This window comes from Oryctolagus cuniculus, chromosome 17, assembly GCF_964237555.1.
Source record: "Oryctolagus cuniculus chromosome 17, mOryCun1.1, whole genome shotgun sequence".
NCBI classification, from domain to species: domain Eukaryota; kingdom Metazoa; phylum Chordata; class Mammalia; order Lagomorpha; family Leporidae; genus Oryctolagus; species Oryctolagus cuniculus.
Window position 1 is genome coordinate 170,689 of NC_091448.1, and position 27,373 is coordinate 198,061.

At 51.2% G+C, this 27,373-nt stretch overlaps 1 protein-coding gene across 23 annotated transcripts in view; it reads left to right on the top strand.

Moving 5' to 3' along the window:
• Positions 1-27,373, top strand: part of B3GNTL1 (UDP-GlcNAc:betaGal beta-1,3-N-acetylglucosaminyltransferase like 1) — a 99,510-nt gene that overhangs the window by 45,438 nt on the left and 26,699 nt on the right. For 3 of the 23 annotated variants that reach the window (XM_070060071.1, XM_070060070.1, XM_070060072.1), the window contains exons 7-8: positions 23,811-23,886; positions 24,085-24,217. The exons of the other annotated variants lie outside the window; for them this stretch is intronic. In XM_070060071.1, the coding sequence (XP_069916172.1) occupies positions 24,179-24,217 (39 nt within the window). In that variant the 5' untranslated portion in view covers positions 23,811-23,886; positions 24,085-24,178. The remainder of the gene's footprint in view (positions 1-23,810; positions 23,887-24,084; positions 24,218-27,373) is intronic. 23 annotated transcript variants of the gene reach the window in all.

Genomic DNA, 27,373 nt, shown 5'->3' on the forward strand with positions numbered 1-27,373 from the left:
TACATTGGTACACTTTGGTATGGACCAGGAATGCCCAGGGCACATTTGCTGAGACATATATAAGTGCACATGCGCTTTGTGAGAAGCTTCCCAGAGTCTCTAGACTGTGCCACGTCTTCGTCATCCTCACCTGACTTCCCCCAGGGCTGTTCTGGCAGCTGGGTGGTGCAGTCACCTTATTCTCCCTGGGCTGTGCCTCCCTTCAGTGTTGAGTGGCCTTCACCGTGCTATCTTGTGACCCATCTTCACATCAGATTGTTTTCTCATTGAGTCTGGGAATTCTTGGGACTCGAGTCCTTCAGCTGGGGATGAAATTTGCAAGAGCTTTCTCCTCTACCTTTTCCTTTCATCCACTTAACAGAGTCTTTCATAGTACAAAAGTTTTAACTTTTTAAAAAAATATTTACTTATGGCCAGCGCCGCGGCTCACTAGGCTAATCTTCCGCCTTGCGGCGCCAGCACACGGGTTCTAGTCCCGGTTGGGGCGCCGGATTCTGTCCCGGTTGCCCCTCTTCCAGGCCAGCTCTCTGCTGTTGCCAGGGAGTGCAGTGGAGGATGGCCCAAGTGCTTGGGCCCTGCACCCCATGGGAGACCAGGATAAGTACCTGGCTCCTGCCATCGAATCAGCGTGGTGCGCCGGCCGCGGCGGCCATTGGAGGGTGAACCAACGGCAAAGGAAGACCTTTCTCTCTGTCTCTCTCTCTCACTGTCCACTCTGCCTGTCAAAAAAATAAAAATAAATTTACTTTATTTGAAAGAGTTACAGAAACAGAGGGAGAGACACAGAGAGAGATCTTCCATCCACTGGTTCACTTTCCAGATGGTCACAACAGCCAGGGCAGAGCCAGGGCAAAGCCAGGAGCTGGGAGCTCCATCTAGGTCTCCCATGTGGTTGGCAGGGGCCCAAATACTTGGCCTATCTTGTGCTGCTTTCTCAGGCCATTAGCAGGAAGCTGGATCGGAAATGGGGCAGCAGGGACATGAATTGAACCAGCACCCATGTGGGCTGCTGGCATTGCAGGTGGCGGCTCTACCTGCTATGCCATAATACCAGCAACGAAAGTTTTAACTTTTGAGGAAGTCATTTAATTTTTAACAGGTTGTGCTTTGGGCATCAACATCTAAGACTGCTTCAGTTAATCCTTGGTCATAAAGGACTTTTTCCTATGTTTTCTTCTAAAAGTTTTTTAGTTTTGTGTTTTACATTGAGCTGTGGTTCATTTTAGGTTGATTTCATGTATGGTGTGAGATTTAGGTCAAGGTTTTTTATTTTTTTTAGTCAACACCATTTTTGTTGAAAATACTGTCTTCCTTCATTGAATTGCTTTGGACCTTTGTTAAAAAATGAACAGTTGGCTTTGCACATGTGAGCTGCACTTGTGTGGCTTGTACTTGTGTGGCCTATCCTCATTGGGCCATGTATTGTGGGCTGTCCTTGTGTGGGCCCTACTCGTGTGGCCAGTGCTTGTGAGGTCCATACTTGTGAGTCTCACTCCCCTGTACCACAATTGTATAATGCCTTCTTGGTGACTTAGTTGTTTTGGTTTTGTTTTAAGATTTATTTATTTATTTGGAAGAGTTACAGAGAGGCAGAGAGAGAGAGAGAGGTCTTCCAACCACTGGTTCACTCCCCAGATGGCCACAATGACTGGAGCTGCACTGATCCAAAGGCAGGAGCCAGGAGCTTCTTCTGGGTCTCCCACGTGGGTGTACGGGCCCAAGGACTTGGGCCATCTACTAGTGCTTTCCTAAGCCATAGCAGAGAGCTGGGTCGGAAGTGGAGAAGTGCAGCAGCTGGGACTCAAACTGGGGTCCATATGGGATGCCGGCACTGCAGTCTTAAAATTAATTGATCTGAATCCTCTGGGTTCATTGTTTTGTTTCTTAAAATGATCTATTTGTTTATTTGAAAGGCAGAGTGAAGAAGTAGGGAGAGACAGGAGGGGAGAGAGAGAGAAAGGTCTTCCATCTGCTGGTTCACTCCCCATGTGGCTGCAATGGCTGGGACTGGGCCAGGCTGAAGCCAGCAGCCAGGAGCTCCATCCAGCTCCCCACGTGAGTGGCAGGGTCCCAAGCACTTGGACCATCTTCCACTTCTTTCTCAGGTGCATTAGCAGGGAGCTGGATCAGAAGCAGAACAGCTGGGACTTCAGCTGGCACTCAGCAAGGCAGGTGACTGCTTAATCTGCTGCACTGCAGTACTGGCCCCAGAGCCGGTGCTGTGGCATAGTGGGTGAAGCCACTGCCTGCAGTGCCAGCATATCATATGGGCACCGGTTCAAGTCCTGGCTGCTCCACTTCCAATCCAGCTCTTTGCTATGGCCTGGGAAAGTAGTAGAAGATGGCCCAAGTCCTTAGGCCCCTGTACCCGCGGGGGAGACCCAGAGGAAGCTCCTGGCTCTTGGCTTCGGATCAGCTCAGCTCCGGCCATTGCGGCCAACTTGGGAGTGAGCCAGAGGATGGAAGACCTTTCTCTCTCTCTCTGCCTCTCCTTCTCTTTCTGTGTAACTCTGACTTTCAGATAACTAAATAAATCTTAAAAAAAAAAAAAAAAAAAAACTTGCCCCATTCTTCTGTATTTTTTTAAAAGATTATTTATTTCAAGTGAAGCAGCTGGGACTCAAACCAACCTGCTATATCACAGCACCAGCCCCAGGCTCCATTCTTTTCAAAAATTTTTTTGGATATTCTTCTTTTTGACTATTTCTATATTATATATATATATATATATATATATATATAAAGATTTATTTATTTATTTGGAAGTCAGAGTTACACAGATAGGAGAGGCAGAGAGAGAGAGAGAGGGAGAGAGGGAGGTCTTCCATCCGATGGTTCACTCCCCAGATGGCCGCAATGGCCAGAGTTGTGCCGATCCAAAGCCAGGAGCCAGGAGTTTCTTCCAAGTCTCCCATGTGGGTGCAGGGGCCCAAGGACTTGGGCCATCTTCTGCTGCTTTCCCGGGCCATAGCAGAGAGCTAGACAGGAAGTAGAAAAGCCGGGTCTCGAACCAGTGCCCATATGGGATGCCAGTGCTTCAGGCCAGTGTGTTAACCCACTGTGCCACAGTGCCGGCCCCGACTTTTTCTATATATATTTTAGAATTAGCTTGTCTGGATCTACAAAGAGTCCAGCTGAGGTGTTGATAGGAAGTGTGTTAATTCTGTAAATCAACCTGGGTGGAATTGATAGCTCCACTCTGTTGGATCTTCCAGTTCTGAATGTGGTTTACCCTTCATGCTGTCTGTCAAAGAAGACTTTCATTAGCATTTTATAGTTTTCCGTGTGTGAGGCCCATACGTTTGTTAAAGTAATGCCTAAGTGTTTCTGTTCTTTCAGGCCAAGTATAAATGCTACCCATTGTTGATTGCAAACACATAGAAAGATGTGTCTGACCTGGGGCTGTTCAAATTCTTCATCTGAATATCTTAGTTGGATGCAACTTAAGAGTTTTGGTAGTTTATAATTTTTGAGGAATTGATCAAATGTGTTAGTTAAGAGGTGTTTGACCGTGTTCTTTATTGATCCTTATAATGTCTGTGGAGTCTGTAGTAATAGGTCTTCCTTCATTTCTAATATCAGTTATTTGGATCCTCTCATTTCTTTCTTTTATTTATTTTTTTTTCTTTTTTAATTTTTTTTGAGAGGCAGAGTTAGAGGAAGAGACAGAGGGAAACTTCACTCCCCAAAGTGGCTGCAACAGCTGGAGTTGGGCCAGTCTGAATCCAGAAGACAGGAGCTTCCTCTTTGTCTCCCACCTGGGTGCAGTGGAAGGGCCATCTTCCACTGCTTTCCCAGGCCATAATCAGAGTGCTAGATCAGAAGAGGAGCAGCCAGGGCTTGAACCAGTGCCCATATGGGATGCCGGCACCACAGGTGGAAACTTAGCCCACTACGCCACAGTGCCAGCCCCTCTCTAGTTTCTTTTTGTAAATCTTACTAGAAGTCTATCAGTCTTACTTATCTTTTCAAAAGCAGCAGCTTTGGTTAATTTTATCTATTGCTTTTCTGTTTCTAATTTTATTCATTCTTGCTTTTACCTTTATTATTTCTTTTCTTCTGCTTGCTCTGGGTTTTTGTTTTGCTCTCTCTCTCTTTTTTTTTTTTTATGGTGGGAGCTTAGAGTTTTGTTTTGAGATCTCTCTTTCCTTTTTTTTTTTTTTAATTCATTTATTTATTTGAAAGAGTTACACAGAGAGAGGAGAGGCAGAGAGAGAGAGAGAGAGAGAGAGAGAGAGAGAGAGAGAGAGGTCTTGCATCTGATGGTTCACTTCCCAATTGGCCACAACAGCCAGAGCTGTGCTGATCCAAAGCCAGGAGCCAGGGGCTTCTTCCAGGTCCCCCACGCATGTGCAGGGGCCCAAGGACTTGGGCCATCTTCTACTGCTTTCCCAGGCCATAGCAGAGAGCTGGATTGGAAGTGGAGCAGCTGGGTCTTGACCCAGTGTCCATATGGGATACCAGCGCTTCAGGCTAGGGCATTAACCCTCTGTACGACAGCGCCGGCTCCCTTGAGATCTCTCTTTACTAATGTAATCACTTGGTGCTATACATGCTGCTTTAGCTGTGTTATGGTCTTAAAAGTGCCTGCGTTCTCATGCAGGTCAGTACACTCTGGACATCCGTTGAGGCTTCCTCCTTGATTCATGAGCTGTTCATCCATGGAGCTCTTCTGCATCAGCGGGTGTCTAGGGGCACGGGCGCCGCCTCATCTGCCAGCTCTCAGTGGGTCCACTCTGAGAACAGGGCGCTTGCTGATCTGATGCAACACAGTGTAGCACAGTGAAGGTTTGTAAAAAGAGAACTGAATTAGCCAAGAACAGTACAGAGGAGTTCCCTAGACCAAAGGGTGTGCGTGAGCAGAGCGCACCAGGGCCCAGCCCAGAGAAGGCAGTCTCAGAAGCCGGGTAGCAGCCGGCCTCAGGTCCACGTGGAGAGGCACACACAGCAGGACCCGGTGGCCTGGATTTCTCAGCAGCAACAGCAGTAGTGCAGAGTCCAGGGCACCTGGGGGCACTGTTTCCAGGACCTCAGGATGTGAGTGAGTGTGAGATGATAGCCAAAGTGTTGATCCTATGGGGAAATACAAGGACCCGTTCATATAAGGATCCAAACGTGTTTCCTACAAAATCTTTCTCAGAAATTTCTGGAGGAATCTGCAAAATACTGGGAAGCAAGTTAAGGAAGACTACGAGATGGAGCCAGCAGGTGCCCAGCCTGGAGACAGGCAGGGGACTCCTCTCTCCCCCTCCCCCGCCCAGGCAGGACCTGGACAGAGCTCCAGGGAGAGGGAGGACTGAGTGCTTGAGCTGCAAAGTGCATGCTTGCTTCTGAAAACTTACAGGAACAATTAGTGAGCAGGGAAAACAACAGACAGCTTTCCTTGCAGCAAGAGGGCGGGTCCAAGTCAAGTGACTCCTCCCAACTGATGGAAGGGAGCTGAGAAACGCAGAAACTCAGTCAGTGTAGGAAGGGTGGAAATTTGGGGCACCTAACAGCTCGTGGTGGAAACAGAAAGGCAAAAGCAGCAGTAAGTACCAGTGATTCTCTGCTTCAGTTAGTATAGTTCTAGGAAGTGGGTGCCTAGGAGAGGAAACTGGCACATTTAGACTTCTTGGCTTCCTCCTTCCTGCTGATGCAGCCCCAAGGCTGGACACGCCCTAGGGAGCGAGGCGGCTTCCCCTCAGGGTCGAGATCTGACCTGGAGTCCACACTCCTTGTGCGTGGCCCTGCCTTGCGTAAGGACAGGGACGTGTCCTGAGAAGTGCAGCTTGGACAGCACCAGTTGGTGAGCGTCACCGTGTGTGTGAGGCAGCAGGGACATCACTGGGCGGAACCCGAACTCGTGGGCTCCCTGTCGGCTGTGGTCCCTTGTTGACCAGAGGTGGATTTTCACAGCAAGTGGCTGAGCTCTGTCTGGTTTTCTGCCTGTTTTAGGAGGGGCGGTGACTAGAAACAGTCACAGCCAGAGCTTTGAGAGTCCCAGGTGCCCCCAGGAAACCTCAGGAGATGGCTGACTCCACACACATAAGATTTCTGCAAGAAAACAAAGCTTTTTATTGAAACATTCACAATACACAGATGTGCAAGAGAACACACGCTTCCCTTGGCTACACGGGACACCCAGGCCTTAGGTGTTGCAGTCAGCGTGAGACCCAGCGTCCTGGGGGCCTGATGCTCAGTGTGATGTGATGTCACACTGTGGTCATCAAGGGGGGAGGCCTCTTGTCCTTGTAAGACTACACCGCCCGCTGGGGAGCTCCTTCCCTCTTGTCCTGCAGTCTCCTGTTGGCAGGTGTCCCACACCGTCAGTTCTAGCAGAAAATAAGTAGCGAAATGTTTGTTTGCCTCCCTTTTTTCAATGAGTCAGCGTTGATGTTGGCTCACTTTCAGTTTTTCCACAGCAGTGGTCACCTCTGCACTTCAGCAGCTGTTCCAGCCGGGGAGAGTCAGTGCCTTAGTCAGCCCAGGCCTAGCCCCTGCCCCTGCCCACCTCCCCCACGTCCTGACCTGCCTGCTGTGACCCGGGCTCCTTTCCCAGCGCTGCTGGGTTCCAGGCAGGGTAGAAGCAGACTCTGTTTTGTGGGGCTGTCACCCTCCGGGTTCAGTGTCCACTTCCAGCAGGCACCATGCAGACACTTGCTGTGAGCTAGAGTATCTTCTATGGTTTCCCCCTTGGGTCCAATTTAGGACCAGAAGGAAGGCCAGGAACACGTGGGAGGGGTACGGCCATCAGAAAGAGCCCTGGACACCACACAGTGAGGTCAGGAGTCGGGGCCTCCCCGCATCCCACCCTAGTTAGCTCTCGGGGGCTGTTTTATTCTTTGTAGATGGAGAGTTTAACAAGAACACCCAGTCCTTTACAGGGTGACTGTTCTGTGACCCGTTCACTGGAGGTTTAGCAGAACTAAATAAAGGTGATTTCTGTGCCAGTTGAGAAGACAGAGAGTGGGTCACTTGGCGCAGGCCCTTGGTTACCGTGGTTCTCCCTGAGAGTGCAGAAGCTGGAGGAGCCGAGGCCTCCTGCCCCCATGCCTGTCCCTGTCTCCCAGGAACCAGCAGATGCAGGCAGGAGTCTTACTAGGCATAACCTGCTGCTTTGAAAAGCTTGTCGGTCTTTGTTCTATTAAATGGTGAGACTGGTTCATCTGAAAAGATTAAAGTGTTTCATATTTAGCCATTTCAGTGTTGCTTTCTTAAAAGTTTGCCTTTCATAACTCAATGGTCTGGTTTTTTTAACCTAACTCTAACAAATTAGCATTCGGGAAATTTAAACATATTTCAAAGTGAATTACCTGTAGGGCTTCCAGGGGATCAGTGTAAACTTGCAACTTGCAGTGTGTTAGAAGAGCATATCTGTGACAAGAGGAAACATTTTGTTGATGTCTGTGTCTTTACTAAATCCAGGAGCCGTAAGTTTCGGGTTTCACATCAGAGTTTATTCTTGTTGCTATGTGGGTGTTAAAATGTCAGAACACCGGGAAGTTGGTTATCTGTGTAAGACAGTCATCCAATAAATTGGGCTTTAGGGATGAGGGTAATGAGCCACAGGAATCTGAACATGAGTTGTGCAGGAAGCATGCACACCACTTTGTGGTAACAAGTGTCTGATGAGGGCTGTGCATTTCATTAAGTACTTATTAAGGGTGGGGGACGTCCAGCCTGTGGACACAGAATCATTTGGTCTGGCCTTGCTAAGGCAACCTCAGATGGGCCATGAAATTCAGTAAATCTGTGGCAGGCTAATTTTTAAGTTGACAGTTTTGTGTGGCCCATGAATAATGCTATAAATATCCAAGTGACCCTTGGCAGGGAAAAGGTTCCCCACCCCTGCTTTAACTCCAGGCCTACTTTTTCTAAGTAAACAGTGAAACGCTGAGTTCAAGTCTGTCATCCTTATGTGCTTTTTTTTTAAGCACCAAGAGCAATTACATGATTTGTTCCTCTTGGATGGCGCCCTGAGCTCCTTGGGAGAGCTAAGGCTAGACTATTCAGGATGCTTTTGGCCTTGAGCTTTGAAACTTGTTTGTCTTATTTTGTACACTGTCCAAGGCATTTGAATAGATTCTCAACTTTTATTAGCTCCATAGAATTAATTCTTGTAAAGCACACTTTTACAAGAAACCGGAAGCAAGCTTCCAGGACCCTTGGTAGCAGCAGGGCCGCCTGGCCATGCCTGTGAGCTCCCTCGGTGACAGAGTTTTAGGAAACGGCGTATCTCATTGTTCAGTTGCTAACAGATCAGAAAGGGAGTGGCAGCCTGATGGTGAAAGAAGAGACACAGACCAGGAGGTGCTGGCGCTGTGTGCAGCAGACGCCCACATCCCTGTCGGGGAGCCTGGTTGGAATCCCAGCTCCTCTGCTTTTGATTCAGCTTCCTGTTACTGCCTGGGAAAGCAGTGGATAATGGCTGAAGTGCTTGGACCCCTGCCACCTCTTGGGGAGACCTGGATGGAGTTCTGGGCTTCCTAGCTATGGCCTGGCTTAGTTCTGGCTGCTGGGGGCATTTGGGGAGTGGACCAGTGGATGGAAGACATCTCTCTCTCTCTCTCTCTCTCTCTCTCTCTCTGCCTTTCAAATAAATTAAAAAATCTCTAAAAAGTAATCAGGAGCTGAGAAGGAATCATGAGAAAGTAGAAGCAGAGGTCCTCCTGGAGGCCTTCTGACTGCAGCTCCATGCTCACCTTGCGTGCTTCTTGCTCCTCCCACTTCCTGTGTGGGGTTTGACCCCAGCAGGTCCTGTCCTGCCGAGGAGACGCAGGACCTAAAGTCACTATGGAAGGGCATTTGAGCCATTTTGTAAAATGTTCTCTCTTTCATGCTTGTACCTCTTCTAATAAAGAGGTTTCTTCTAAAAACATATTTTTGGTCCAAAAGTTCATATTCAAAGGAAACAGTGGAGTCCCCTCCCCAGAGTGAAGTACTGCCAGGCAAGTAAGGCTAGCTAAAGAGTGTGAAAACCACCTCAGAGAAACCGTGTTCAAAGGAACGCGGTAGAGGGGAGGCTGGGGGTGCCCTGCCCATGGGCCCTCAGGGTTGGATTGGTCAGCAGAGGCACTGGGGATTCCAGATGGGACAGAGCCAGCCACCATGGGTATGCCATGTGTCAGAGTGGAAGGGTGCCCAGGAGCTCAGCAGTAAGCAGGAGGTAGCCCAGCCACATGTGGGGGCCAAGCAGAGGAAGCACAGTGGCTGCCCCACATCTTGGGGTTCTGTGGAAGGTACCCCGGCCCCTCTATGAAAAGGGGGCTTCTCAGGAGTTACTGGCTGAGGTGCTCTGTATTTCACACCTATCTGGGCACTGCACTCACATGTGTGTGAGATGCACCTGTCATTCGTGGCCTGGAGCGCCCTCTGCTGGGGGAGGGGGGCCTGGATTTGGCTGAGAGCACTGAGAGCCTTGAACCTGTTTGATGAGTCATTTGGATATAATTTACCCAAACATACAATAATGAAAAGAAAAAAATAATAATGAGGGACCTGTGCCTCTTGGATCTATTTCATTTGAGCTCCAAAAATTCTGATTTTGTTGGGTGCTACCTGCCGTTTTCTGTTACTCATTTAATTGTAGACCATCTACTGGGGAAGGAACAGAGGGAAAACTGAGCCTGTTCCAGACTTAAGCCATCAAGGAAGCAGCGTTGACGTCATCTGAAACCAGAGCTCCATTCCATACCAGTTAAACGGGCTTGACACGCTGAGGCTCAAGGCCAAACCTGCCCTGCTGTTGGAGCAGCTGCGCCCACAGAGCTAGGGAGCTGCGACACACACCCTCCAACCCGCAGAGCTGGAGTGTCAGCACTGCAGCTTTACAGAGAAGTTCCTGCTGGCCCAGGGGTAGACACACCCAGAACCACACTTGAACTGGGATCTTGGCCAATACTTGCTAAGTGTGTCCTCCACACGTACAAGTACTCTGCATGAACTAATAAGTAATAATGCAGTCTCCCCACATCAGCACCCCAAGGTGGACAAGATGATTCCACTCCTCAGAAGGCCAGGGAGCCACTCAGGATGGCCCACTGTTGCGTGGAGCTGGGTGTGAAACAGCAGAGTCTCCCACCTCCTGGTGGAGGGGCTGAGGTACCCTCCAGGGGCTGTCACGCAGCACTTGAGCCTGTCTCTGCTGTGTCTCTCAGGAACAGGAAGCAGCGAGTCCTGAATGGACTGACACCCAGGCTGTCCACAGCCCCCATCCCTGGGCTCAGGCTGGGCCAGGTGTGCTCCCTCAGGCCACGTTGGTACAGCTCACGAGTCTCCCAAGGTGGGCAGTGTGTGCTGTGGGACCCTGAAGGCCAGGCTGGATGTTTGAATTGCCCACACCTTCCCCATCCCTGCAGTTGCCATGAGCCGTCAGCTCTGTGTACTGTGATGCAGGTGGTCTGGGCCTGAGGTCTCCCAGTCATTCATGTCCTGCTCTGGGTGCCAGCAGCATGACTCCAGAACACCTGCCCGACAAGTCCTCATGGGTGTTGGGAAGGTCCCACGACGTGCGCTTTATCTGAGAAAGGGCCTGAGACAGCTGGGTGCGTCCTTGTCCTCCCCAAAGCTGCGAGCTGGGATAGAGCATCTTCACTCCTCACCATTGGCTCCTCGTCTGTGGGAGTTCCTGAGGCTTCTTAGCACAGATTTCCCTTCGTTTCTGTATCCTCTCTCACCTTTGCCATCTTTCACCTTTCAAAAGAAAGCTGGGAGATTTTACTTGTTCGTCATTCAGGCGATGTCTCCTGCTCTTGCAGGAACATGGACCTGGCAGCTAGGTGAGATGGTGACTTACGTGGCTCCGCAGCTGGGTGAGGCAATGCTCGTGGCCCAGCAGCTGGATGAGGTGGTGAGGTCAGTGGCCCAGCTCTTTATTTTCATTTCCTCTTCCTGCAGCACAGAGTTGTAGCCCCCACCCTGCAGAGTTGCAGAACAGGTCTCTGGCCCCAGGCCTTTGTCCCTTGTGTGACTGCTAGGCTGTTGTCTAGAGCCCACTGCTGCAGGGAAGTGGGTGGTGCAGGGGTGTGTACTTCATCACTGTTGGTCTGTCCTGCAGTTCTTTCTGATCTGCACGTGGAAAGCCTTAGAGGGACAGGTGTTTGGCACAGTGTTTAAGGCTCCACTTACGACAACTGCATCCCCCATCAGAGTGCCTGGGTTTAAGTCCTGGCTCCACCCCGTTCATCTCCCTGATAATACGCCATAGGAGGGAGCAGATGATAGTCCAGGTACTTCACGTGGGAGACCTGGATGGACTTCCCACCTCCTTCACCTGGCTTCACCTGGCTCAGCCCTGGCTGTTGTGAGCATTTGGGGGAATGAGCCAGCAGATGGAAGATTGATCTCTCTCTCTCTCTCTCTCTCTCTCTCTCTCTATCTCAGATATTCAAGTAAAAATTTTAAAAAGATTTTTTTATGTATTTGAAAGAGCTACAGAGAGAGATCCTTCATCCTCTGGCTCACTCCCTAAATGGCTGCAATGGCCCAGACTGAGCCAGGTCAAAGCCACAAACTTGGAGCTGCATCCAGGTCTCCCATGTGGGTGTCAGGGGCCCAAACACTTGGGCCATCTTCTGCTGCCTTCCCAGACCATTAGCAGGGAGCTAGATCAGAAGTGGATCAGCCAGGACACAAATTGGCCCCTCAAATACATTTTTTGAAAAAGAGTAAGAGCTTAGAATAATCTGAAACTTGCCTGTTGTCTGCATGGCAGTAGTAAGTGGGATTCTTTCCCAAGAAAACTACTCTTTGAAATTTTAAGATCACAGCACCTCATCCCACCCCTCACTTGCCCCCTCATCGGGAGAAGAGCAGTGTTTATCAGCAAGCGTGTTTCTCCTCCACGGGATTTGACTGAGTCCTCAGTGTGTGGTCAGCCCAGTCTGTGGAGCAGTGAACAGATGAGTGCTGTCTCATGGGCCTGCCTCTCTCCCTGGAGCCAGGCAGCCATGCAGTTGTGTTCTGGTGATTAAGGGCTGAGTGAGGAAGGAAGGGGGCTGAGGGCAGGGACCTCCTGAGGCCATGCTCTGGGTCATTCATGCCCATCCTGGCCTCATCATCAGGAAGAGAGCTTTTACAAGAGGGGAGGGATCAGACGGTCCCCTGGATCAGATATTGTTCCCTTTGGAGAGTTGAGGCCTCGGGCTTTCGCCCTGCAGTCAGATCCAGTGGGAAGCCAGAGTCATCTGAGCAGCAGCGTGAACTCTTCAGGGCCTTGGACAAGCAGTGACCAGGAAGGCCAGCGAGGGAGGTGAGGTGGCCATGGTATCCTTCTTGGGCCACAGAGATGAGACCTGGATGCAGCTCCCGGTTTGTGGCTTTGACCTGGCTCAGTCTGGGCCATTGCAGCCATTTAGGGAGTGAGCCAGAGGATGAAGGATCTCTCTCTGTAGCTCTCAAACCAGAGGCATCCATGTACTGCACAAGGGAGCAGGATTTATTTAGTAGAGAGAGAACATACAGCCTTCATGAGTGGGCCAGAGTTGCCTCTGGAGACTGCCCAAGTGGAGGCCTGAGAAGGTCCCTTAGCATGGCCACAGGCAAAAGAGAGCTCCTCCCTGTTACCAGTCTCTTAAGAGGTGGGGAGTGGTGCCTTCATTGAATAAACAAATGGGGTGGGGTCTTTTATGGCACCTCCCTGTGGAATTTAACTTCCATGTGGCCACCATGGCGTCTCCTCCCATAGGTGCATCCTGGGAAGGTAAGGAATGAAGTGACAGTGCAGGACTGGCAAACATTCCAGCTCACCTCTGTCTTTCTGACTCCCTGCCTAGTTTCCCCGTTTCACACTGGGCGTGTTCTGACAGAGCCAAAAGATGTGGCCACAAATCGGTGCTTTCTTTGTCTTTTGCCTATGTTTATTATTTTGCTCTCATTATCTTCACAGATCCCCAGTGGGCTGTGGAGAGAGGAACTTGCTCCAGGCAGTACCTGAGGTGCCTCGCCCAAGCCCTGACACAGGTGCTGGCTGACTGACCTCTGCTTCCTCCAAGGACACATGCATTGCTCCCAGCCCTAGGCCTGACCCTCCTGTGGTTAGAGATGGGAAGGACATAGCATCTGGTTGTCCCTGAGCTGGGAGGTACCCAGCCCAGTCCTGCCCAGTGTCCCCCACAGCCTCCAAGAGCTTCCTGGGTGTTCCCTGAGGGCCACAGCCCTCCAAGGTGAGCATCTAGAGAAGTCCCGTGCAACCAAAGGGGTGGATTTGTTACCGGAGAATGGTAGGGTTCTTGTCTTCGCGCAAGAAAGAATTCAGGCGTGAGACAGAGAGTAGTGGGAGGTAAAATAGCAAGGTTTATTAGGGAAGGAACATCCGTAAGGATGGATGGGCACCTCTCCAGACAGAGCTTGAGAGAGTGCCCCAGTCGCTCGGACTGGGGTGGGAGGGAGCAAGGTTACATGTTGAGAGAAGAGATTACACCTGACCAGGTCAGGCGGGCAACTCAGCAGAGAGGCAGAGGGCTGAGCGCACAGTCCAGCAGAGGCGGGGAGGCCGGGGGTTTTTAAGGAGGTGGGTCTTTGTCTTCACACATCTCCTCCTGAAACAAAGGGTTTTATGGCTGTAAATATTAAGAAGCTCCTAACTGAGTTTTCCCCTGAAGGTATCAGACAGGAGGAAGCCTAGCTGGTGCCGTCCTGGGTTCAGAGGAAGGGTGAGCAGGACCCCCTAGAGAATGGGGATCCGGAGCAGGGTGTTTGAAATGCAGATACTGGGCTGCATCTGGGAGATTGTGGGAGATTTGTCAGGCAGAAGGGGCGGGGCCCCCACCTGGCAGGTTATCGGGTAGAAGGGGGCAGGGCAGGATGCGACCACTGGGCTGCCCCTGAAACACTGTCAGGATGACTTTGAGATGCAGATGCATATGCTGGACATAGACGTCTTCTCTTCAGGCTTTTATGTCACACACACATAAGCTCATATCTAACTTCCTACCTAACAGAATGAAATGTGCCTGGCGGCATCTGATAATTGTGCAGCACCCTACAGTCCCCCATGTGCAGCCGTCACCACTGCCCATCTCCAGAATGCTCTCCTCACCCCAGGCAAAGCCCCATACCCCAGACACTCCCTAGACCCTGGTACCCTCTGTTCCCCTTCCCATGTCTGGATTTGTCCTTGTGTGCCTGGCTTATTTGGCTTGATGTTTTCAGGGTTCAGCTATATCATAGCACATCCCAGCTCTGCATTTCTCTCTGTGGCAGATGCTAGTCCATGCTAGTGTACTGTACATGAGGAGACTTAAAAAGCTTCATGAAAAACAGAATTAAAAGATGAGTTCATTTGGAGACACAGTAATTTTGAAATCCATGCACATGGAGGATCTTCAGAAAGTTCATAAAAATGAAAAACTGTGCATGGCTTTACAATTTTTTGTGTCAAGCTATACATATTTTCCACTTTCCCACAAATTCTTAAAGTCCTTTTGGGTGTGGGGGGTCTCTCCATTAGTATTTCTATGACACTGGGCTGTGTCCACCTCTGGGCTTGTGAACATTGTCATTCATTGTCTGAGTTTCTGTTTTCTGATCTCTTGGCTCCTGAGCGCACATGGATGTTTTACCAAAACCAAGTCAATGATCTGGAAGAGTGGAATCTTACCCAGTGATCGTGTCTGGGCGTGGGCCCGGGGGCGGTCCCTGGACCACTGGGGCTGCCCTGGGAAGGCAGTTCTGTGAGAGGACTGTTGCAGAGGCTGCGATGGACCTGGCGGCGCTCTCTGCTTTCTGCCCTGCATGTGACCTCCGCACTTGCTGTGCCACTGCCACCCTCCAGCCTGTCCCTGCGACCTCCCAAGCCAGGAGCCAGAGTAAACCCCCTTCCTCCCTGAGCTGCTCGTTGTGGGTGTTTGGTTTCAGTGTTGAAGAGCAGACTGTAGCGTACACAAGGACTGCAGTTGTTGGGTGCTGTGGTAATCTGTGTCTGACACCATCACACAGGCTGCAGGTCCTCCACTTCCTGGTCCGTTTCTCACTTGCTAGCTACCCTCCTGGGGTAGGGTGGTGCCTGCCTGAGGCTGGGGTGTGTTTCCCAGATACTGTGCTCATTTCCTGGGCCGCTTGCCTCTCTTCCTGGGGAAGCATCGGTTGGGGTCTCCTGCCTGTCTTAAGTGGGCTGTAGGCTGTTGCCCGGGGAGCTGTGGATGTGGTTCCTAGAGCCTCATCAGCTCTGGCATTTGCATCCATTTCCTCTCCTCTTGTTAGCAGAGGTGGATGGCAGTTCTTGTCTTCGCACAATAAGGAATTCAGGCCTGAGACAAGGTTTATTAGGGTAGGGCATTGTCAGAAAGGATGGGACAGAATCAGAGAGAGTGCGCGAGAGAGTGAGAGTGAGTGAGCCCAGTCACTCAGACTGGGGAGAGCAAGGTCCCATGGTTAAATGGAGAGAATACGCCTGGCAGGCCTGGCGGGCGGCTCAGCAGAGAGCTGAGTGCTGGGTGCACAGTCTGTATTCAGACTGGGGCTTATGAGGGAAAGGGTCCAGTTCAGTTTCTCCTTCCCCTCCTCCTCCTCCTCCCCCTCCCCCTCCCCCAGGACAAAGGGTTTGCTGATTATAAATCAGGAAAAATTCTCCCCCAGGTTTTCTACTCAGTGCTAGCAGACTGGGAGCTTCCCCTAGGGTGCCTGCCTTGGAGGAAGGATGTGATTTTGTTTTCCTGCTCTGTGTTACCAGGCCAGGTAACCCATGTGGTGCTGAGGAGAGAGGGTTCTCCTAGGGAGCTTCCCCTGGGGGGAGGGCTGAGCCCACCTGCACGCTGTCAGGGTCTGGGCAGGACTTTGCAGTGTGGACTACTAGGCTGCTGCTGAGGCTTTGCGTTCCTCTCCAGAGAAACTTCTCTGCTCCTCAGGCCCCTCTCACACACACAGGGCAACTTCTAACTTCCTGTTTTTAATTTTGATGGATTCCAATGTATGTATTTTTCCTTTGATTGCTGGTGCTTTTGGTGCCGTATCTAAGAAGTTGTTGCCTGATTTGAGGTCGTGAAGATCCATACGTGTGTTTTCTTGTCAGACTTTTATAGTTTCAGCTCTTAGGTGCAGGTCTCTGAACGAGCTTTCCCAGCATCGTTGTTGAAAGTACTGTCTTCTCCCCTTGAATTGGCCTTGGCGCCCTTGCTGAAAGTCATTTGACCACATCTACAAGGCTTTGTTTCCAGGCCCTCTCTTCTGTTCTGTGGGTCTGGGACTCTGTCTTATGCTAGGGCCACTCCGCCTTAATTTATTGTAGCCTTGAGATAAGTTTTGAAATCAGGAAATGTGAGCCCTTCCCCCTCTGTCCTAGTTCTCAAGATCATTCTGGGTGTGTGCTGTATGTGAGGGTCAGTTTGGTGGATTCGTCCTCACTTTGACACCCTGCCCCTCTGCCCTGAGCCCACCTCCCCATCCCTAGTCAGCAGTCCTGGCCCAGACTGCTGCAGGCTTCAGCACACAATGGGCATGGATGCCCAGGAAGGAAGAACCACTTGTCTTGCATGTGCCCTCCTTCAGCCCAGCATGTGTGGGTTTTAAAGAGCCCTTTATGTAAGGCATGGGAGTCCTGGACTTTTTTCTTTAGGAAAAATCACCAACATGATATAAAGTCTTTGGGAAAGTACAATTATGAAGAGTATTTATCATGCAATTATGTGTATTCTGTCTATGTTTACATCCAGCTTTCTAGGATTACCCTGCATAGCAGCATGAGGTTGGCCTTGACCTGGTGCTCAGGGCCTGGAATTCTCAGTTCAGGAGGTCCTAGAGATAAAGAGGGAGGCCAGAGCCAGCAAGGCTGGTAGACCTGACTCTGGTAATTGTACAGGCAGAGATTGTGCCCTCACTTCATTTCTCCCGAGTGTGAGAGTGGAAGCATGTGAGTGTGTGCAGTGCAAGCACATATGTGCATGAGCAAGTCTGAATGTGCATGTGCACAAGTGTGAGCATATGAGTATGTGTGTATGCTTTTAGTTGTGTGCACATGTGTGTGCCTGTGTACGTATGTGGAAGTATGAATGTATAAAGATGTTTGTGAACTTGCACATGTATGAGGCGTGTGCTGTGGGCATGCACACATGTGAGTGTATGAGCACAGCACGTGTGTGCAAGTGTGAGTGTGCCTTGTGAGCATGCATGTATGAGTATGGGTGTGCACATGTGTATGCTTGAGTGTGAGGTCTGCAAGGCCTGTGCTTCTGGGGCTGCCAGGCCACAGCTTGGAGGCTCACAGCCTGGTATGAATGCTGCCTCCACTTCTCACTGCAGGTTCTGAGCAGGTCGGGACTCTCCTTGTCCTCACTGGAGGACCAGGTGATGGACTGACACAGGTATGTTTATGGCCACCTCTGACCAGCCTGGTCCACAGGGGGCGGGCCGATGCACCTGGCCCTGACGTCTCCTGAGCATGCCATGCTGAGGCCTGGGAGTTTTGGCGCCCATGCTGGTCAGGCTTTCTCTGAGGTCCAGCAGAGGCCGTTAAGTGTCCACAGAGGAAATGTGGCTTCTTCTTGGCAGGCCGGTGGCAATGCTGTGTGTCTCTGAGTACAGGGCCCAGCTCAGGGTTGACCAACCACAGACTGCCAATCCCGCTTTGTCCTCTAGGGCCAGGGCACTGGAGACCTGGCTCCTCCCCCAGGGGGGCCCAGCTGGCTTTCACTTTTGAGCCCAGTCCGCTGAAGGCGGCTATAGCTGCATTCTGGGGACAGCATCGCCATTGCCCACACCAACTAAAATGGACATCTCTTCCTTCAGCCCAAACATTTCTGTTTTCCAGTAACTCGTTGTTGGGGAATTTTAATATTTTATACTTGTTTGAACCAGATGCCTGTGTGGCACACTGGAGGCTGTGTCTTCAGGGAGGGGATGTCCTTTGGCTCACCTGCCTGACAGTTGCATGGAGCTCTCTGGGTCCTGATGGCACAGGGACAGGAGGTCAGGAACCCCTGCTGTGAGAGTGGGACCTCATGGCCCCGGCTCCCTTGCACTGAGGCTGGCCCTGCTCTGGTCTGCTCAGAGTCAGCTGACCTGCAGCCGGCCACAGAGAGGGAGTCTGGGTCATTTCTGTGGAGCAGTCATGGAAACACTGACGTCTCCTCAAACCTGGGCGAGTTGTTTATCAAAGGAGAGCCCACTTTGTGGAAAACTGTCGAGAGGCAGGAAGTGGGCAGCCTGGAGTGCAGCTCTGTTCTACCTGCACCTGAGTCCCACACTCCCCAGGCAGTGGCCCCATGCAGCCTGCAGCCTTCCTCAGACTCCATCAGAAGCTTGAAGGTAGCACAGTGGCATCTCCTGCTTTGTTCTTGGGTGTGAGGGTGAGCACATCTGGGGAGGTCATGCTCATGTTCCCGTGTGGTGAGGTGCTCCGTGTCTTTGAGTGTTAGTGTAGATGTGTAATGATGGGATTTGATCGGAAGCAGTTGATTGGAGCTCTTGGGTCACAGATTCAGGAAAAACCTCCCTGCTTCCCCTTTCTGCTTCTCACTTCCCTCCCCAAGTGCGGGGATCAAAGTTCAGTGCAGAGAAAATGGTAATGCAGATGCCAGGAAGAGAATCTCAAACAGAGAAGCTCTCAGCAGGGAGTGCTGGGTTAGGAGGGGCGAGCAGGACAGGCACTCAGCATTCGATGTCTGCTTCCTCATTCCCAGGCGGGTGTGCAGGGGCTCTGTCTGAGGTCCAGCTCGAGCATTGCCAAGGCTGCTGGGAGGTCCCAGCTTGAATTTGCTGCATAGCCACCAACATCTCCTTGGCTGGTGCAGGACCACAACTACCCTGTGGAGTGAGGCTGTGCACACGCCAGGCGTGGCACTTCCTGTTCTGTTGACCCACAGGGTACGGTTACAACTGGAGACCACTTTTACCCTGAGGGCCCCCTTGAGGCCCCCTGACCCACCTTGTATAGGTGGGGACTATGAGAGCAGAGGTCCCATGGAGCCAGAGCCACCTACTGCAAAGGCAGGGACATCAGTGCCATCATCACTGTGGTGCACGCCTCTGCCCCTCTGCCTCAGGGCAGATGCAGACGTTTAACCCCCAACAGCTGCTGAGGGCAGTGCTGCTTGATGGACAAGGACACAGTCCCCAGGACCATAAGGTGTAAGACCAGTGACAGAACCAGCTGCATGTGGCCATGCTCCTGCCCCACAGGGTACTGAGGTGTCCCCTCCTGCAGCAGCTCCTCTGGAATGTGTAGAATCTGACCTGTCTGTCTTCCTCCTCTTACTGTTACAGCACTTCCTCCTGTGCCCACTTCTCTCCTGCCTCAGATCTTGTGCCCTGCTCCTCCCTGCCTGGAACCCATCCTGAGATGCCAGGTCTGGCTCTTTGAGAGCATGGGTCAGACAAGGGCTCTCTCTGGTGCATGAGTTCTATTGAGGGAAGAAATCTGTATGAAACTGATGGTCACGAAATAGGCATGGTGGCCTTGGGTTATGCTCTTGTCCCCACCTTGGAGGTACCTCAGCTGCCCTTCTCTCCCAGGGGTGGAGGCGTAACCCTGGCATTTGCAGAGGGGTGGTGCTAGGGTAATCAGGAGGCTGTGCTCACGCAGCTGGGGTCCTGCAAGTCGCATCCTTCCTCCCTGAGTCCGTGTCGCAGAGAGGTCAGCACCAGCCATGTTCATGGTGGGAGGAGCACTGAGGGCATCCAGCCCCGCCTGAGGCTTCAGGCAGCACAGCCTAGTGCTCTCCCGTGCAGCCGACCCCACGTCCCCAGCCTCTGAATTAGGAGCAAAATAAAACGGTTATACAGCAGCTGTATATTTGTACTGGGGTCCCCACACATCCTCTCTGCTCAGAGCCTGCCATCCAGGGGCAGCAACCTGACCCAGGGGTGTTTGTCCTCTGGAGGTTGGCCAGACCCCATCTCAGCCCTAGCTCTCTGCTGCCAAAAACCAGCCAAGCTGCCAGAACCTCATCTACCATGAAAAGTCATGAGCTTGAAAATTGTCTCCACAGCTTCATTTTTGTGAACCAGGAAATATGGCACACGGGGTGATTGGAGCTGGAGGTTGTGTGTGGACATATGTGCAAGCCCTGTTCCTGTGGACAGGAATCTTCCTGCCCTCTGCAGATGGCCTCGAGTCTCTGCCTGGACACATTGTTTGTCTTTTTTTTTTTTTTTTAAAGATTTATTTATTTGAAAGAGAGATCATGCATCCACTGGTTCGCTTCCCAGATAGCTACAGTAAGGAGCCAGGAGCTTCATCCAGGTGTCCCATATGGGTGGCTGGGGCCCAAGTACTTGGACCATCCTCTGCCACTTTCCCAGGCATGTTAGCAGGGAGCTGGATCAGAAGTGGAGCAGCTGGGACTTGAACCAGTCCCTGTATGGGCTGCCCCTGTCACAGGTGGCAGCTTTACCTGCTGTGCCACAATGCTGATCTCCACGTGGATCATTCTTGCCCTCTGTTGATGGCCTCAAGTCTGCATCACGTGGGCCTGTGCATCCCCCGTCTACTCAGGCGGGACTGCAGCAGCACAGAGTCGTAATTGCAGCCCTGTCACCTTTCATTCCAGCAGATCACAGGAAAGCTTCCCACGCGCTGTAGGATGACATCATGAGAATGTGAGGCCACCAGGGTGCTGAGCTGTGCAAGGACGTGTTGGGGGCTTACCTGAGAAGTGCTTTTGGAGTGGCGTCTTCATCTGCACATCAGCACATGTGGGAGAACAAAGGGCTCTCAGGAAACGGTGCCGGTGCCGTTTCGCAGGCCTTTCTCTAAACCCTTTGGTTTCTCTTTCACTTGGCGGGGTGCCTTTCAGTCCAAGTGACTTTGCATCTGAGTCAGTCTCCTGTCTGCAGTGTTCCACAGACACTGCCCAGCAGCGTCCTGCTGCACCCTTTTCTCCCCTGGCTTTCTCCCCCTCCAGTCTCCAGTGCACGCGCTGCGCAGCACATCTGGGAGGCCACTTTGAACCTTCTCTTTCCTTTCTTTCCAATTAGGACTTTCAGGCCTGCCTGAAGTTTTATAAATGTGTGTAATTCAGTTTATTTGGGAGCAGAATCTCAAACCCTGCACTCACTTTTCTGTGGACAAGTCATGTTATTGCCTCAGTCTACCCTCTTCATTTCCCAGGTAGTTTCAGAAATAGCAGGGGTGGGCGTTGTGCGCAGTGAGTTAAGTCACCACCTGAGACACCTACATTCCATATTGGAAAGCTGCTCCGGGTCCTGGCTGTTCTGCTTGTGATCCAGCTTACTGCTAAAAAGCCTGGGAAGGCAGCATATGATGGCCCAACCACTTGGGCCCCTGTCACCTGTGAGGGACACCCAGAGGGAGTTCCTGACTTTAGCCTGGCCCAGCCCTGGCTGTTACAGCCATCTGGGGAGTAAACCAGAAGGTGGAAGATGTCTCCCTCTCCTTTCCTCTCTCTTTTCCTCTGCTCCCTTCCCCCTCCCCAAGACTTGTAAAAGCTGCCACGCTCTAGACTCCTCTGTGCCTGTTCTGAAGACCTGCTGACAGTTGCTATGTTTGCTGCGTTAGTCAGTTTCGGGACGTTGAGGTTTTAGCAAGGTTTGATCTGAAGTTCCAGTGTGCTGATGAGAACGTCCACTGCAGGACACAGTCTCCAGTGCTGCCCAGGGGCCTTCCCACTCCACCTCCAGAGCAGAGTGGCTGTGCCATCACTGTCAGTGCCAGCCCCATAGGGAGGGAGCCTGCTCTGGGTCAGGTGGCATTGTCACTTTGGGCCCCCCTGCAGCTCTCTAGGCACATCTAGCTCAAGGGTAGGATGCAGACTGAAAGGCCTTGTGGTCTTGTGTCAGGCAGAACTGGCCTGCAGGAATCCTGGTCAGAACTGGGAGAGCAAGAAATCACTGGATAAGGCCCAACTGCAGGCTACTGATAGAAAGTCCCAGGGGTCTTCCCTTGGAGCCCCCTACCCAGGATTTGGGGTTTGTAGAGTAACCTGGCCTTGCATCCTCACTGGGGATGGGGAAGTGTGCCCCTGCCTGCACCTGGTCTGTCCTTGAGTGTGGAGCCAGGGCTGCCTGCAGGCAGCTTGCCTGTGGCACGTCCACCTCTGGGTGGGGAGTCCAGCATTCCCACTGCTCTCCCCTTGCAGCGGTGGCGAAGACACCACTCAGCACTGAGCACTGTGTGTACAGTTACTGCCCAAGGTTCAGTGGCTCAGAACAGGCTGCTGGCATGCGAGTGACCCCACATCTGGAGGTACTATCCCTCCGGTCTGCTCTGTCAGGACAGCAGGGTCTGGCCAGCCCCTCCGCATGAAGCCATTCTGGGGTCTCAGGGTACCAAGGCTTCTGAGGCCAGGCCTGCCTCTCCTCACTGGAGGGTCCAGGCATCTGTCATCCTGGGCACACCTGGCCAGGTTGAGAGGCGGATCAGCAGACAAGCCAGGGTTTTAACGAGCCTGGAAATAGGACAGCTCTAAGGGGCCTTGGTAGGCTCTCCACGTGTCATGTGGAGGAGAGATTAGATGACCCAGGCATCTACATGCCCCAAGCTGCCCTACATAAGAGGGCCTGAAAAAAGCAAAGCCTGGGGTAGAGGTTAGTCCCATTTCCGCCCAAAAGTGTAATAATAGGATGTAAGGGAATAAAGTATGACTCTTAAGAAAACAAAGGACTCGGAGAACACTGTAGATACCCTATTACTGCTTAGGGCCACCTCTGCCCAGCTTAGTAAACCATGCACCTGTTCAAACCCCACAACCAGGTAAAAACTCTATCCTCTGCTGATGGATCCCAGCAGGTGTTGAACTCACCTATTGGAGTGCTCACTGAGCTAGTACCAGGGTGTTCTCTTCCAGTGTGCACAGGGAGACAGTTCCAGAATGCTCTCCTCCGGTTGTGCACAGTGAGACAGTTCCCAGAATGCTCTCCTCCGGTTGTGCAGTGAGACAGTCCCCAGAATGCTCTCCTCCTGGTGTGCACAGGCACAGTTCCCAGAATGCTCTCCTCCTGGTGTGCACAGGCACAGTTCCCAGAATGCTCTTCTCCTGGTGTGCACAGGCACAGTTCCCAGAATGCTCTCCTCCTGGTGTGCACAGGCACAGTTCCCAGAATGCTCTCCTCCTGGTGTGCACAGGCACAGTTCCCAGAATGCTCTTCTCCTGGTGTGCACAGTGAGACAGTTGCCAGGTCCGTTCCTGGCTCCTGGCTTCAGCCTGGCTCATACCTGGCTGTTTTGGCTATGGGGGGGGGGGGTGATAGAACAGATGGACGGTCTCTCTCTCTCACTCTCTCACTCTCTCACTCACACACACACACACACACACACACATCCTGCCTTTTAAAAAGTCACATAATTTTTCTCCTTTATTAGGATAATGTGGTGTATTATAAGGATTGGTTGTTCAAATATACATCAACTTGAAAGCATGGAATGAACACCACCTGGTCAGCAAATTTTGTGTTTCATGTAATTGATAAATTGCTTGACTCTACTTGCTAAAGCTCTGTCAAGGATCTTTCCCCTGTTTTCAAGGTGGACATTGATCAAAGGTTTACATATGATACGCTGACTGGTTTGGGTCTTGGGTGAACGTTCCCCTTCTGTGTTATGGGGGCGCTTCTGTGTGAATGGTGCTCTTCCTTCCTGGATGCCAGCCAGGATGCAGCATAGTCAGTGTTAGTAGGAATCGGAACTCTTCAGAGGTGCAGAGCGGTAACGCTTTCAACTCTGACTTTATCCCTTCTACTTGGGGATCTTTTTGTCACAGACTTGTTCATGATGTTCTCTTACTATCCTGTTAATGTCTGCAGTTTTGATAGTGGTCTGCTTCTTTTATTTCACATATTGATAATTTATGTATTTTATCTTGTTATTTTGCCATGCAGTGTAGAGATTTGTGAGTCTTACTGATTTTTTTTTCAAAGACCCACTTTTGGTTTTGCAGATTTGCTTGACTGTTTCTGTGTCTCCTGTCCCGGTGACCACCGCCCTGGCCTCTGAAGGCCCATCTTCTGCTCTGGGTATACTTGCTATTCTTTTTTCTGAAGGTGGTTACTCAGATCCTGGATCTGACACCTTCCTTTCTTTGCAGATTTCAAGCTACAGAATTTTAAATAATTATTTTAAATAATTTTTACAGTTTTAACATGTCTTCAGAAATTTCTTACTCAGTTCAAATTTTCTTTTCTTTTTTTTTCTCTTGACCTGTGCGGATGCAGGGCAGGTGCAGGCAGAGAACAGGCTCTTGGGGGAGGTGACACACAGGTGAGCCCTGGCTGAAACAGCTTTTGGAGGGAGCAGAATTTGAGATAAATGAAAATACTTGAGCGCCTGGGGCCACCCACATCCCAGGTAAGGTCCCAGCCTCAAAGAACTGGACAGACGCTTCCTGCCCTCCGGCTGGCCACCTGGTCAGGAACTGCCTCCCCTGCTGCCTGTGCGTGCATGGGTGGTTCCATCTCCAGCTGTTGTGAGTGCTGCTGCTCTGAACGTGGTATGCAGCCCTGTCGCTCAGCCTCTGGCCTCCACACCTGGGAGTGGAATTGCGGGATTGTGTGGATTTCTGCAGCCGCATCTCATCTCTCCACAGGCTTGGATGGCTGCTGTAAGGGTTAACATTTAGAATACAGAAAGAACTCCTGCACCTTAACAAGTTAACAAGTTAACACCTAGTGACTGGTGGTGCTGAGCATCTCTTCATGGACTTACTGGCCATGGTTTAAGTTTTCTTCAGAAATCTATGTCAGGTCTTTTGCCCAGGTGCTAACGTTGTGACACAGCAGGTTAAGCTGCTGCCTGCAAAGCCAGCATCCTCAAATGGGTGCCAGTTTGTGTCCTGGCTGCTTTATCTCCAAACCAGCTCCCTGTTAATGTACCTAGGAAAGCAGTGGAAGGTGGCCCAAGTACTTGGGCCCCTGCCATCCATGTGGGAGACCTGGAAGAAGCTCTTGGCTCTTGGCTCAGGCCTGGCTCAGCCCTGGCCATTGCAGCCATTTGGGGAGCAAACCAGTAGATGGACAATATTTCTGTCTGTCTGTCTCTCTCTGCCTTTCAAATAAAAATAAATTAATCTTTTAATGAGTCTTGCCCATTTTAAATCCTGAGTTGTTTCTTGTTGCTAAGTTGTAGGAGTCTTTATGTGTTCTGGATGTTAGCCCTCTCCTCTTTGGTGATTGTGGCCTTTGATAGATGCAAGTTTTTGTCTAGGTTGGTGTATCTGTGTATGTTTTTGTGTTGGTATGTCTCTGTTTTTATATGTGTGCACGTGTGTGCATTCATGTCCTGGTATGTGTGTTTATTTATGTGCATATCTGTGTGTATGTATGTGTTAATGTATTGTGTGTGCATCTGTGGTCATTTGTGTGCTTATGTATTGGTATGTATATCTGTGTACATGTGTGTATCTGTGTGCATGTGGCTAGGTGTTCTAATCTCATCAGGTGGAAGCTCTGCCCGTACCCAGGGCTGGTGGGAAGGGGTACTTTGAGCTCCTGGGTATGGGCAAAGCTCCCACAGTGCTGCCTCCTGCCCTGTGGCCAGTGCAGGACTTGTGATAGGGCAGGGAACCTAGAGGTATCATCTTCCCTATTCCTTCTGCTCTCAGGTTTCTTCTCCTGGTGCTGGCCATCATGGGGACCTCTGGGATGGGCAACCCATCTGAGGAGGCTAGGAGCCTGGCCTGGGCCTGTGAGGACAGCTGAGGGAGCAGGGTTTGTGCGAGGTGCCAGGGCACCCATAGCCACCCTGGGGTGCAGCATGTCTTCAAAACCACCACTGTTGGCCGGCGTCGCGGCTCACTAGGCTAATCCTCCGCCTAGCGGCACCGGCACACCGGGTTCTAGTCCCGGTCGGGGCGCCGGATTCTGTCCCGGTTGCCCCTCTTCCAGGCCAGCTCTCTGCTGTGGCCAGGGAGTGCAGTGGAGGATGGCCCAAGTGCTTGGGCCCTGCACCCCATGGGAGACCAGGAAAAGCACCTGGCTCCTGGCTCCTGCCATCGGATCAGCGCGGTGCGCCGGCCGCAGCGCGCCAGCCACACCGGCCATTGGAGGGTGAACCAACGGCAAAAGGAAGACCTTTCTCTCTGTCTCTCTCTCTCACTGTCCACTCTGCCTGTTAAAAAAAAAAAAAAAAAAAAAAAAACCACCACTGTTAAGGGAAGGCAGACTTTCCCTGAGGCATTTTGCATGTTCCGTGGACACCAGGAATCATGAGGCTGGCCGCTGGCCAGGTAGGCCCACTGACTCCTCTCTGGCCCCGGGATCCTGATGCCCCTAGTGGGTGGCCATAGGCGGACTCTTGTGCCTGGTCAAGCTGCTATACACTTCAGGAACTCCGTTGAGCCCATATGGAATGGGTGACCATGTGAGAACCTGGAATGACATGTGAGCAGGTTTCAGAGCTGCTGACCCACAGGTGTATCAGAGGTTATCTGTTAGGGCCACACCAGTTCCGCTGGTGGAAACCCCATTGGTTAAGCTCAACACAAAACCAGGAGCAGGTTCTCAGGGGAGCACTCAGCAGGGCAGGGCATCTGCCTTCACTCAGAGGCCATGGTGGGGGCCAGACTTTGTCAGGGGGAGGCTTCTGATTATATCACAGGTGCATCGCTGTGCAGTGAGCAGGTAGGGTGTGTGTGTGTGTGTATCTGTGTGTGTAGCCATGTTTGTGTCTGTGTATCCAAGTGTGTGTCTGTGTATCCATGAGTGTATGTCTATATCCATGTTTGTCTATGTAGAATTATATGTGTCTTTGTATATGTGTGTATCTACACCCCTGTATCTGTGTATTTATGTAGCTGTGTATGTATGTGTATCCATGCATATCTGTATCCATGTGTTTGCATATAGCAGTGTGTCTGTGTCTGCCTGTCTGTGTTTGTATATGTGTGTATCCAAGTGTGTCTGTGTGTATCCATGTATGTATGTATCTGTATAGAACTATGTGTGTGTATTCATATACGTGTAACTGCGTATGTCTGTAGCTCTGTGTGTGTCTGAATCCATGTGTATTTACATATAGCTGTGTGTGTGTGTGTGTGTGTGTGACCGTCACTGTCAGGTGTGAGTCTGTGCATGTCCCTCTACCCATGCATTTCTGTGGGATCAGGAATGCACATTCTTGTAAACAGTTGCCTTCTGCTAGAAGAAGGTCTGCTCCAGTCCTTTGCCTCTTGTTAAAAACTGGATTTTCTCTGTGTTCCTGAGTTGGAGAGTTCTGGACCTGTTCTTGATGGTAGACCCTCATAGATGGTTTGCAGATATTTCCTCCCTTTTCATGGCTGTCTTTTTACTTTCTTAGTAGTATCCTTTGAAGCACAAAATATTTTAGTTTTTTTTTTTTAAGATTTATTTATTTATTTGAAAGGCAGAGTTACAGAGAGAGGATAGAGAGAGAGAGAGAGAGGGCATCCATTGTTGAATCACCCCACAACGACCCCAGATGACTGCAATGGCCAGGTCTGGGCCAGGCTGAAGCCAGGAGCCTAGAGCTCCATCCAGGTCCCCACGT